At 35.2% G+C, this 13,129-nt stretch overlaps 1 protein-coding gene across 3 annotated transcripts in view; it reads left to right on the top strand.

Moving 5' to 3' along the window:
* LNPK (lunapark, ER junction formation factor) overlaps positions 1-13,129 on the top strand; it is a 44,808-nt gene that overhangs the window by 5,044 nt on the left and 26,635 nt on the right. For 2 of the 3 annotated variants that reach the window (XM_019471897.1, XM_009278596.2), the window contains exons 3-6: positions 888-932; positions 2,137-2,324; positions 5,734-5,792; positions 9,231-9,271. In XM_019471897.1, the coding sequence (XP_019327442.1) occupies positions 888-932; positions 2,137-2,324; positions 5,734-5,792; positions 9,231-9,271 (333 nt within the window). The remainder of the gene's footprint in view (positions 1-887; positions 933-2,136; positions 2,325-5,733; positions 5,793-9,230; positions 9,272-13,129) is intronic. The other variant, XM_009278597.2, reaches the window with a different exon arrangement.

Genomic DNA, 13,129 nt, shown 5'->3' with positions numbered 1-13,129 from the left:
CTGAGCATGACGTCACATGGTATGGAATGTCCCTTGGGCCAGTTTGGGTCAGCTGTCCTGGCTGTGCCCCCTCCCAGCTTCTCGTGCACCTCCAGCCTTCTCAGTCGATAGAGCATGGGAAGCTGAACAGTCCTTGACTAGTGTAAGCACTACTCAGCAACAACTAAAACATTGGTGCCTTATCAACATTGTTTTCATCCTAAATCCAAAGCACAGTGCTGTACCAGCTACTAGGAAGGAAATTAACTCTATCCCTGCCGAAACCAGGACAGTGTAATAGAAAGAAACTCGCTTTCGTGGTGACACAGTGTGGGCTATGGTCTTTCAATTTGTGGCCTGAAGGGTGAGGGTATATAGTGGCTTTATACTTCTCAGAAGTTAGGAAGGATTCCTAGAAGATGGATTCCAAGCTGCTCCTAAGGGGAATTTTACTGGAGGGGATAACACTTATTTGCAGTTGCTTATAATTTATTTAGAGCATGTGTCCTTGTGTAGAATGAATAGTAATAAAAAGCTTAAGTTCTCAGGTTAGGGCTTCCTGTATATATTCTCTTTGTTTTGCCTATTCCCTCCACTCATCAATTCTCTCCTTGTTTTACTTCCTACCCACACATCCATTATTGCTGTACATGCAGTATAGGTTTTCATCTTTTGTGGTGTAGGAGAGGAGCCTTCAGTTAATAGTAATACCAACTGTAAAATAGTGATTCATTAGTCCCTTCTATTTGTCACTATTAAAGTAGGAAAACTTCTTACCTTTATGTAAAATAGATAATATATTAATCTATTATGAATGTCGTCTTGTTAGAAAACTGTTAATGTACAGTAATCCTCAAAATATTGACTTTTTTTAGTGAAATTAACATCTTTGTTCTTTCTCTTGTAAGCAGGCAAAGCCTTCCACTGTAGAAGTATTAGAAAAAATTGATAAGGTATGTATTTGCGTTTTGGTGTTTTGTTTGATTTTTGTTTAGAAATACGCATCCTTTTTGCTGGCCATGTATTTCTTTCACATTAGGTAAAATCCTGTCATGGAATTTCAAATTATTTTGATAATTATTCGAGTTGGATGTACTTGAGATTCTGAGTTTCAGATGGACTGCTACCTTTTTTCCCGCCTTACTATTAGTCATCTAAAAAAACCCAAACTATACCATATAATAGACAGTGAGAAACTACAGTTTAAATATTTATTTAGAGAGCCTGAAATGGGAATGAATGTGAAGTTGGCTTGATTACACAATTTAATTATAACTAATGGTTAAACTCTCATGTAATGGAAAATGTCACTAATGCAAAGTTCCATTCATCAGGCTCATTAGAAAGGTTCAATGTATGGTTTTAAATGTAAGAGCTGTAACTGTAGTGGTAGTAAGTAAGGTCAGGGGCAGAATAACTGAATAGGCGGTTCAGTAATCAGTTGTGATTTTTAGCCAGAATTTGTGACAGATGTCTGTACTCTATGGGGAAATTAACTGTTTTGAAATATGCTGTTGATATTTTTTGTTTTCCTTTTAATGAAAGTGCGAGTACTCTTGTTGTCACTTGAAATGCAGTCAAAATGGTAACATAGCAGAGCATTGCTTGATCACTTATTAATATGCCAAAAGCATCATTCAGATGTTCAGGATTTCACTCTTAATGTGAGGAAAATACTGAAATGAAAATATGTGAAATGACAGAGAAGTTTCAGCAATTTCCCGTGTTAGTAGAAAAGTATTAGAGGCATTTGAAATTCCACAGGTGCCTGATGAAAGTTTTAGGATGCAAAGTGTGGTTGGTAGTGGTGTATGAGATCGTAAAGACTGCCATTCATAAGCCATTAGCATTTTCCACTTGTCCCAAATATACTAACACGTTACAAATAGGAGAAAGTGCTGATTTGTAATATTTCTTCCCAATAGCGATGTGTTACTGCTAATACAGTGCAAGTGGCCCATGTCATAACCTTAACAGTGTGATGTATTTATGCTATGAAAGTTATCTTTGGGCAAATATTGTCATTTATCAAAAAGCTGCTTGACTTTTCTAATCGAGTATCAAATTGATATGGCTAATTTTAGCAAACACTTAAAGGCAGCTTAGTAAAACCACCAACTAATTTCATTAATAAGGTTGAATCCTATTTATTTACAGGAAATACAGACATTAGAAGAATTTAGAGAAAAAAATCAGAGGCTACAGAAACTATGGGTTGGAAGGCTTCTTCTCTACTCTTCACTTCTTTACCTTATCACCTGCTTAATTGTATATTTGTGGTGTCTTCCTGATGAATGGACAGCGAGGTTGATTATGACACTTCCATTTTTTGCATTTCCATTGATGTGAGTAAATACGCCTTTTTTTTTTCTAACTGCTGTCTCTTAGATAAAAGGAGATGGAAAATACATCTCAGCAGGGGTTTGGGTTTTCTTTTGACAATCCTTGAGTTGTCATAACTTGCTGAATTTTTTCTTTTAAAGTAAATCCAAATAGTTAGGCAGACACTTTCTTTGAGGGAAATGTCTCTCATGGGTCTGGGTTTAGTGTAGAACTAAGTCTTACCATCAAAAGATGTTAGCATCTAAAGTTACGTGGCTTATCAAAATTGTACTAGGGCTAGAGAGAGACCTGTATCTGAACAGCTGCAAGGTAATGTAATATAAGCAGAAGAGCATTATCTTGGGTTTTATTTCTACTACTGTTTGGAAAAGTAACTCTACTACATGAAAGTGACCTAAGGAATGTTGCCTGTATGTAAAATGCAGTGTATGAAATTGGGGAAAAAAATACAAGAATGAATGGAGAAACTTACTTTTACATATTAGGTGACCGTTAACACAGAAGAGACTTGAAAGGTCATCAGCCTAAATATGTTGAGGACTAGTTTTACATAATTAGCTGTTTTTCTGGAAAATCATTGATTGTTTTCTTCAACCATAAAATATCCTAACATCATTGGATGTGAATAGGAGACAGTATTGTCTACTTTTTTGTTCCACTAAGATGATTTGCTGCTCATCCTCACGAGTGGCTTTTGTTTTCTAAGGAAACTACTTTTCTAAAAATAACGAAATGGGCTCCCACCTCACTAAACGGCTGCTTCCCTGCCTCCCCTTCCCCCAGACCATTAAGGAGGAGAAGCAGCCTACTGAGCATCTTTCCTGCTGATGGGGAGCACAGTGCATTTACTAATTTGCTGAAATGAACATCATAAATACTGTCCATACTTGCACAGCATCTTTGTATGAAAACATGACTTGTCAGTGCCCTAGCTTTAGACTTGAAAGGTAAAGTCAAATGTAAATATTTAAGGCTTTGCAAGTTTGATTAGTGTGGGTCAGCATAACATAACATGCAAAAAAAATACTTGAAGGTGCTTTTTGTATGTCATACTGTGTTATGCATAATGTACTAATATGCTGCTGTTATTGAATCCTGTGGAGAAGATACATGGGCAGCAATGTCTTGACTGGAAAGGATTAATATAGAAATTAAAGCTCAAATTAATCTTTGGCAGCAATATGAATTGATTTTGTTCTTAAGGACAAGGATTTGAAAATCTTTGTTGTTAGTATGTGAGGCTTGCTCATGCTAACAGGGAAGGCTTGTAGAAGAGGAAGTATTACCAGCCTCCCTTCACTTAGGTGTGTTAGCATTAGTGTAGAAAAGAATAAGTTTACTGAAGGTGATGGCTTCGAGGGCTGCGGTGTAAACTTTCACATTTAATTTTTATTCTCTAGTTTGTCCTCCAATTCTTGTTTGTTTTTTTTTTGAATGGTGGGTTTCCGTAAAATTCCGAATTGGATATTGGCTTACTAACATTTAGAATTAGACTGTTGTTCTCTTATGACTTGCAACTGTTTATCTGATTTTTCTCTTAAGCTATTCCCCTTCAGCTTTTTTTGGCAGATATGAATGGCAAGCAACTGCCAGCTTATCTTTATTCTCGGTCAAGAGGTGACTCCATGCTGAATGCCTGGTGCCGCCCAGTAATAGCTCTAGAGATTTTTCAGCCCTAATCAAACTGGAATATGTCTGCCTTTTCCAGCCTGCAGTCAGTCACCAACTTATTTCTGCCTTAGGTCATTCCCTCGGGGTCTCAGCAGGTTACCGATGCTGGTAGAGCAAGTTAAGTTCTAGGAATATATAGCATCATTGATTTTAAATGTATATTGAAATATCTGAAAAGTTGAAAAAATATATTAGCATGTTAGCAGGGTGCTGTTATTGAAATGATTTTCATTTGAATTAGATTCTGTTTCATCTTGCATGTTCTGAGTTTCAGAGAAATATGTTTTTATTTTGTAAAATTGGTCTGAAATGGTCTGCTATTAAACCTTCACCTCCAAGTTCTTAAAGAGGAAATGTTTTTTATTTCATGAAGTCCTACCACATATCTATTAGCTTAGAATACAGCTTTAGTTAGAAGACTCTTTATTAAGCATACAGTAAGAAAGAAATAATGCTTTTGCCTGTGTAACATTGTCTTTAAGGCAATTCAAACTCTGTAAAGCATTTATTTCTTTTGATACTTTATGAAGAGACACATCTTGCATTGTGTAAGCGGGCAAAGCCAACTGTATTCTTAAGTAGTTATTACAGCACATCTTTGAACCTGGAATAGAGTTAAACTTCTTTCTCTGTTTCTCTGGCCTTGGATAGTTTACTCTTGCATTCCAGTTGTCTAACTTACCTAACTCATGTTGTGTTGTTAATAATTGAAAGCATTTTGAACTGGGCAGCCATTATATAAATGCAAAAGATGTTCTTATGAATTAAGTCAAAACTCCATTTGAAATATTACAGCCTTTTGCCTACTTTCTTATGCTAGCTGTTATACAGAGAACCTTTCTGGCCTTTAAGAATTTTTTTTTTTCCTTAAATGAAACATTGTTACTTTAGGTTTTATTGTATAGTGCTTGGCACTAGGAGGGTTTTGGCTAAGATGCTTTGAAGGGCTTGAAGTATGAGATTTGCTACTTGGCTTAGGCCGAATAACTTGCCAGGAAAAGTGTCGACTTAATAATTATAAGCAATTCTAAGCTTTAAAATAAATGAAGTCCTGATGATTGCAGAGAGACCTTTCAAATGTAAAATGATCATAGATCAGTTTAACTTTATCTTGAGCACAGATAAACTGCCTCATTGTTTGAGCTAAGTCAGCTGAAACACTACAGAAACTGAGTGAATTCAGAGCTCTGTAAAATCGCCAGGAGTCAGGTCAGTTAACTCTGCTTGGGCGAGCATTTGTACAACAGCTGTATCTCATGGTTTTCATTGGTATTGAATTCTTCCCACAAATCTCCTGGGTCTTAATTTTGGGCCTTAGCTGGTAAGCTTGGTTTTCTGGATAACATGCATCATAAATCTATCAAATAAGAGGTGATGACTAAGTAATTTTCAGCTAGCTGCACATACCTTGATTTTAAAAACTTCCCATTGAACATTTTAGCAAGCGATGATGTTACTTGCTGCTCCTTCCTTAGTATTTCTACCTACAGTAATACTTGGTTAAATTTTAATAGGTGGGAGGATTTTATTTAGATCAGTGTTGATGTCTTGTCACCAAGATACTACTTTAATTTTTAGTTTTCTGTATAATTATTGTTTGAAAATTTCTGTTCTTTGTATTTGCAAAGTTAAATCTCATCTGGGAAGTCTTCTGCGTTACCTATCCTGTTTGCTAAATGACTTCAGAAATGGTTGCTGTAATATATTTTAATTAATATAATTCTTCTTTCTGTTTTAAAGAATATGGTTTATAAGAACACTGCTCATTTTTTTCTTTTCCAAAAGGACAGAAAGGAATAGTAAGTATTTTTTTCTGTCTTTTTTTAGAATATGGAACTAGTTGGGAATGATGATTGCTATGAAAATGTAAATATTTTGGATAATTTGGCTTCCAGGAAAAGAAGAGTAGCCTTTTTGTTGATGCTGAAATGGGTAGCATTAGCTAAACTGTTGTTTCTACCACACAGTTCTTGAAAGAACGGGAAGGAAACTGCTTAATCTTTCACTTTGCTTACAAAATTGTGTTAACTTTCTCCATCTTTGCATGCTTCAAAGTTAATGGAATATTGCTATGAAAATGTAAATATTTTGGATAATTTGGCTTCCAGGAAAAGAAGAGTAGCCTTTTTGTTGATGCTGAAATGGGTAGCATTAGCTAAACTGTTGTTTCTACCACACAGTTCTTGAAAGAACGGGAAGGAAACTGCTTAATCTTTCACTTTGCTTACAAAATTGTGTTAACTTTCTCCATCTTTGCATGCTTCAAAGTGTAATGGAATAAAATGTAGTGTAGGAGTGAGGAAAAGGAAATATAAACAATAGTAGTATACTTGCATCTTGCAAGTATTTCAGCAGTCTTAATCTGTTATCTTTATGTATAAGGGAAGATATTTATAGCAGATGTGTTTAATTTATTTGTCAAGATAGCTTTTCTCTCCCAAGTTCTCCAAAGCATGCTTGTGTTTTCCTGAGTGGAAAAGGGATAAGCAGGTATGCTTGTGCTGTTTTGAGAGCTAAGGAAAACTGGGAGTCATGTAACAAAAAAAAGTAATACAGGTGTTCAAATATATATAAAAAGTTGTTAAAGAACATGCAGATTCATTCTAATGCAAAATTTAAAAACTGCATCTGTGGCACTTGTCTGCAGTAGTTAGAATTCATTTGAGGCTTTCTTTAAAAGCAGTCCAGCCTGTAACAATATCTCATGGTGATGCGAGCAATAATACAGGAAAACCTCAGTGTTGCACTATGTTTTATGACTTGCAGAACAACATGATGTATTTAATTTGTGACAGCTTATGAGTTAAACATCACTTTTGGAATTTTTCTTAAACTTAATGTTTGCATTTGATATGCAAGCATAGGACATACATTTTTTTTCTGTAGAAATAAAATTGTCCATATATTCTGTGGTGCTGTGTGATTCATTTCTAAGGCGAATATATATTTGCATTTCATGGCTGGATAAGAAAAAAATGTATGTATGTTTTTCTAGTTTACTTAAATATTGCTGTTTTTAGTATACATGCAAGTCTAGTGCTTTTGTGGAACCTGTGTATAAAGGGTTTTAGTAGATGGTAGAACATGCCAAAAGGAATTATTTCTGCATTGTTCCAGAGATTGGGTAAAAATGAAGTGTTTTACCTCAAAGATACAAGTCCTATATTTGGAAAAGAGAAATCAAATGCGCAGTGCAAGAGTTACAGCAGTAAGGCAGGAGAAAATGTAGCTGAGGGAGCAAACTGGCAACTGAGTGACTCAAAACTAGCCTTTTATTCTGGGATGAGTTAATATAACACATTGAGTCACCAGAGGTGATTATTTAATACTGTAAAGCTCTGTGCTGGATAACCAGCATACACCAGTTTTGGGAACCGTGCCCCAAATGAGGAAAATGCCTAGTGAAACACTAGGAAAGGTAATGTAGAAAGATTACGGAATTACAGCTTTTAAGACTGGTCAGGCAAACAACTGTTGAGGAAGATTTAGGCTGATCTGTCCTAAGTGTGGTGAAAATAATGAGGTATCTTGCAGGTATTGACTTCTCTAGTATGAATTTTTTTTTCTGTAGGTTTAATTAAGATAAGATATATTGGTTTCTTGAGAGCACTTTGCAGTAATTGCCATTTGGCCACGTTTGGAGGGGCAGGTGTTTCATGAGGTTCTTGTTGAACACAGGCGGTAAAGTGGTCAGAAACAAATGCCCACACTTTAAACTACTTGCATTGTGTTGTGGGAGGCTATGCTTGAAGATGTACCGAAAGCAGCTTCTGTTTCTTGAGTAACTGTTAACAGCTGACCATATTGTGCTATTTGTTTGGCTGCATGGTACCATACTACATTGCAGTACATTTCAAGGTGTTAATCTCTGTGGGGCTACATGAGAGGCTGTGTTCTAATATAAATGTAAAAATCTGGTGGAGGGAGTACCTTATTAATTTGAAGATACACAATTCCTGGAATTGTCTCTCTTCTATGGTCCAGCCCAGTGCTAAATATGGTCTTGTTCCATGTCCCATTTGTCTTAAATAATAAGGGAATGTTGTAGTTACCCTTTCATTGCATAAACTTTCAAATATGTACATGCCCAGTTTTAGTATTTTGTACACTTAATAAAGTGGTTTATTCTGTCAAAATGGGTTTCTACATTCTGGAAAAGCTCAAGTAATTATGTGTTCCCTTAATTTCAAGTACCAGTAGTGTTCCTGAAGTAACTTTAAAAAGTGTGTGTAGCATACTTGAATATATATAAATAAAGATACAAAAAAATTATGTATTTAGTTTGGTGGCTTTCGTTTTTTTCTTGTAGTTCTGTGAAGCTTTTTCTTTTTTTTGAAAACTGAAAAATGGCTAAAAATAGGTATGTCTCATAAGAAGTGAACTGCTGGTGTCCAGTAGAGCTGAGAAGGGGAAAAAGTTGTAAAGTTTTTTGTTAGACTCTTCTTGCTGTGAAGAAGGTAGTAGAAAATGGATTTATCAAGAGAATATCTTTTATATTAGGTGATGGTTTATTACAGTGAGTTTCCCATGAGTGCCAGGCTGCAAGCATTGACTTAAAGGAAAATCCCATGTGCATTTAACCTTTCTTCTTTCCCTTCCTTTTAGAGAGGTTATGTGCTGTGCCTACTAGTTGCAACAGAGTCTCTTAACATTCAGTAGTAAAATGACCTTCTGGTAGCTTTTCTTACAAAACTGGGGGTTTTGTTGTAGTCTGAAAGTCCTGAAAGGATGAAATAGATTGAGATTTGAAGCTCAGAATTGACCTGGCATTTGAAACTAGCATGCGTTAAGAGGCTTATGTGAAATACTGAAGCCAGTAAATCTGTTACTCGAATAGATATATTAATACTTAGACCTTAAGCTTTTTTTCTGTAGTTTGACTCATGAAGTTAAGTGTATTTAGTCCATTTTTGTACCAATTTTAATGTAGGTCAAAGCAGGGCACTGGCTTTGGCTAGAATTGGTTTGCTTGACGACGAAATGGTACATAAAACTTTTTAATAGTTACAACTATAAAGTGATAACAGTGGGCTATAATTTATAAGCAGTTTCAGGATGTAAAATGATTTATTTTCACATAAAAACTTTATTTTATGCAAAGTTTACTAATGTTGTAGAGTTGGTAGTGGTCAGTGCATAATTTTTCCTGATCTCACAGGGCGAAGTCAATGTTTAGAGTGTGCTGAAAGTATCTCTTATTTATATTTGAAAACTAATGTATGATGTCCTTCTTTTAGATGATGCGCTGGAAGATTTAAAATCTCAAAAGAAAAAAATAGTAAGTAAAACTTGAAGAAAAGCTAGTTGTTACGGTCCACTAAAGTGTTTTTGCATCTCTACAAGTTGAGTTTGATTGTAATATATAGATGAAGGGCGGAGGGAGGGAGGTGAAACTATTACCATTCCCCTGTTTTCATACACTTTCTGGTACCGCACAAGTTTTTCCTTACCCCAATATTACAAAGGACTGCTTGCATATGAGAATAAATTGTCTCCTTGTAGTTTAACTTAAACCTGTTTTAGTGTTGCTAGATCTATGTAAAGTGATTCCGTTTTGTCAGAAAAGGAAAATGTATGCTTTAACCTACTCATTGCTGACTACTTTTACTTTAAGATTATAAAAAGTGTTAGATGTTGCACCAATCTAAGAACGTAGAATGCAACTATATCTTTAATAGTTACTCTCTCACTTAATGTCTTGATCATGAATAGCAAAAAGGACTTCTATCTTGTCTGAATTCACTTTTTCATCAAATAACAGATTATTGTTTATATCTTAAATGCATCACCACTTATTTCCCATCATCCTCCATCTTATTTTTGTACTACATATTTCTTCCATTACATTCTTTCCTCTAAAAATTTATCTTGTCATATATCAATCCTATCAGTTGTCTTGAGGTCATTTATTTTGTGAGCTGTGTGGATGAGTGAACAGTATAAAACTGGTCTACACCAGGTATTTGCTTCAACTGGATCAACACTTAATCTCAGTAAGACAAACTTAGGATGGAAAAGATTCCAAGTCTTGGGTAATTTGCACTCTTTGTGAAGTTTGTAATGCTGAAAGCTGTTTCTTCTCTACTTAATCATTCCATAAGGAAGTTCTCTGTTTACCTATGTTGTTGGCTTGATCTCCTCCCTTGCAATGCAAAACTTAAAAACCACCACCACCAAATCACAAAACCCCCCCCAAAAACCAAACACCACCCCACCCCCCAAGAAAACAGCCCCTCCTCTCCCAAAAAACTCCAAAAGTTGTATTATGCGGCTTTATTGTTAATGAGTTTCCCAAAGTGTTAATCTCATGCCTTCTGGATTTTGCCATGCTAGCTAAATTAATAGAAATCCCACAACAATGCTACCAAAAAGGAGTCAGGTAAGAGTCTGGTATTATATGGCCTTTACAGGGGAAACAGATTTCACTGATCTTCCACTCTTTTTTTTATCACTTTTAAAATGTAGATGTAAAAATGATAACCTGTAACGTAATTATGTCATTGTCCTTTGGTAAAGAGGATTTGCTAATATTTATATCTGCTAATCTTTATATTAAGGAATCTATTAAAGGGAAGTATCCTTTGGTTGGAGAGGCTTACGTTTTCTGGGAACAAAATAAATGAGTATGACAACCATGTTTTTAATTTCATTTTGCGAAAATTGCTTAACTGAAATTAGTTAATATTTCCAATTTACTTAGTCATTGGGTAATTTTGGAGGGAAAGTTCTTGGAACAGAAAAAGCACAATGGAGAACAACAGCTTTTGGAGTCTTAAATGTAAAGTATTTCAGTTTAAATTTATTTTTCTGTAATCATGAAGATATTCATATTTATTCTAAAAGAACTAGTAATGCTGAATTTTTGTGTGTGAGAAGCACTTTAGAGAAAAGGCATTGAATAAAAGATTAGTCAGGAAAAAGCTGGTTTATAATGGGGAGAGTTTTTTACTTTGCGCATTGATGCTGTTGAAACAAGATGTAAATGTGTATTTTGCATATGCAAAAAATCAAAACAACATTGTAGAAGAGCAGGCAGTAGTTAAAAATTAAACTGCACAAATACTTTGTGAACAATATAGAAATTATAGTGTAACTATGGAGAATTTAAACCTGGAAATATAAATTGCCATTAGTGTATATGCATGTCAAGCTTTAATCATTAAAGACAAACTTATAAATAGGATTAGTAAAACAGAGTTCTGGGAGTCCAATAACCTGTAACTCAGCTGTTTTTCAATCTGAGGGGAATAAAAAGTCCATGATTACCTCCTGATCTTGTGGGTGCCTGGTTCCTAGCAAGGAACCAGAAACAGAAGACTTATTGCAACCTCTTGAATCAGCGCGGTGTTGGTATTTTTTACTCAGAAGATTGACTCGGGAGTTTCATCATAATTTAAAGGTATTCAATTAAGCATTAAAATTAGATCATCATACATGAAACCTAGCATGTTGAAATGAGCTGAAAGTGGATGCAGGTAATGAGACAGAATATAATTTGTATTTTAGATAAAAACACTCGTAATTTGGTTTTGATAATATTCAGGTTTGGTTTTGTTTTGGATTAACTTCCTTAGGACTATCTGTGGCTATGAATAACTGTAGCAACACCTACTTTTTAGTAAAACAAAACAAAAACCTTTACCAAGTAAAATAATGGGAAGGGGTGAGGGAGAGGATTTTTTTTTCCCCTGTTGGATTCTGATTTGCTACTGAGTTTGCAAATAGGATTAGTTACTAAGATATTTACATTGTGATCCTCAAAGTATCTGGGATAAGTAAATTATGTATTTCCTGTTTATTTGTAATGCAAATGGTTGTCTAGGCACTGTCAGCCTGCCACAACAGCTATAGTTTTTTACTTCATCGCAGCTCAGCTACCCGATTGCTGGAGAAAACTTACATTGAAGACAATTGTCCTTTTGAAAAATGTTACAGTACTTGTGTTTTACTGGCGTGTGGTCCACCTTTTCCTTGGTGACATTACTTACATGCTGAAGGATACCTATAACAGAGTAAGCTCCTCATCTACTAGATATAATGCCCTGGCGGCTGTGCAATGAGCTGCTCAATAGAACTTCAGTTCTGTTCCAAAGGCTTCAGTCTTTGGTGGCACAATCACGTGGATATTCGTGTGGGTAAAATACCTGACAAACACAAAAATAGATACTTCATCTGGAAATGCTCATTAATATTGCCTATCCTGTACTTCAACTCAAAGTTTGTGTAACGCTTATTTTCCACAGAACTGACTCTCTACACTACTTTTTTCCTAGTGAATGCTTTAAAATACATTGAGTATTTCTTTATGGATTGGGGGTAGGGATTAAGTTCATTAGCTATAATTAAGGCACTACTTCAAGATACAACTTTTTTCCTTCCTTCATCGTAAGGGATACTCTGGTTGTGTTTGTGATTGTGTAGCTGTAATTTTGGCCTTAAGAGTTCTCAGTTAATGAGGATGTCAGCCCTTAAGCCTGAATGTATATAGATGAGCAAGTTCAGAGGGTTAAGCACATTAAAGCAAGGGCACAGGACATGTATTAAGCTGCTACAAGAGGGAATTAGTGGAGACTACCTGGAGCAGCAAGTCTTAAAGATGGGATAATTCTTAGCCTGAGGACAGAGTTTTGAAGATAGGATAGTAATTACTTTGCTAATGTTAGAATTAAACTTTGCTGAAGTTTGCTCAGCTATTCTGTATAGTAGGCTGAGTGTAATATTAGACTTGGACAGACTTTCTAGCCATTTGAGGTAAGAATTTAGAAAGTTGCATCTGTTAATTTTCCAAGAAAAAGAAGTCTGATTTCAAGGCTGCCTTGCAGTTATGTTAATAATGGAAAAAAAATGCAGCATATGAATTTTGTTATTTAAAATAACTACTGTTTAATGAACTTTATACCTTCAACCTTCCAGGCATAGAAAACTGTAGATATTTTGATAACCTTCAGTATGTGACAAAAACTCTGCTAGGAGTTGATTGTTGTAAAAGCCCAGTCTTGTCTACCCAATATATGCTAGAGTACTGCAAATGTGCAATTGGAAGCTTAAAATATGGTTAAAAATCATATTTACCTCGTTTGATCATCAGTATTTCTTTCATGCAGTGTTCACACAAAACAGTTACTTTGGTTGTTTT

This window comes from Aptenodytes forsteri, unplaced genomic scaffold (genome assembly GCF_000699145.1).
Source record: "Aptenodytes forsteri isolate BGI_AS27 unplaced genomic scaffold, ASM69914v1 Scaffold257, whole genome shotgun sequence".
Taxonomy (NCBI): Eukaryota; Metazoa; Chordata; class Aves; order Sphenisciformes; family Spheniscidae; genus Aptenodytes; species Aptenodytes forsteri.
The sequence above is the reverse complement of the archived record's forward strand: the minus strand, read 5'-3'. Positions and strand labels throughout refer to the sequence as shown.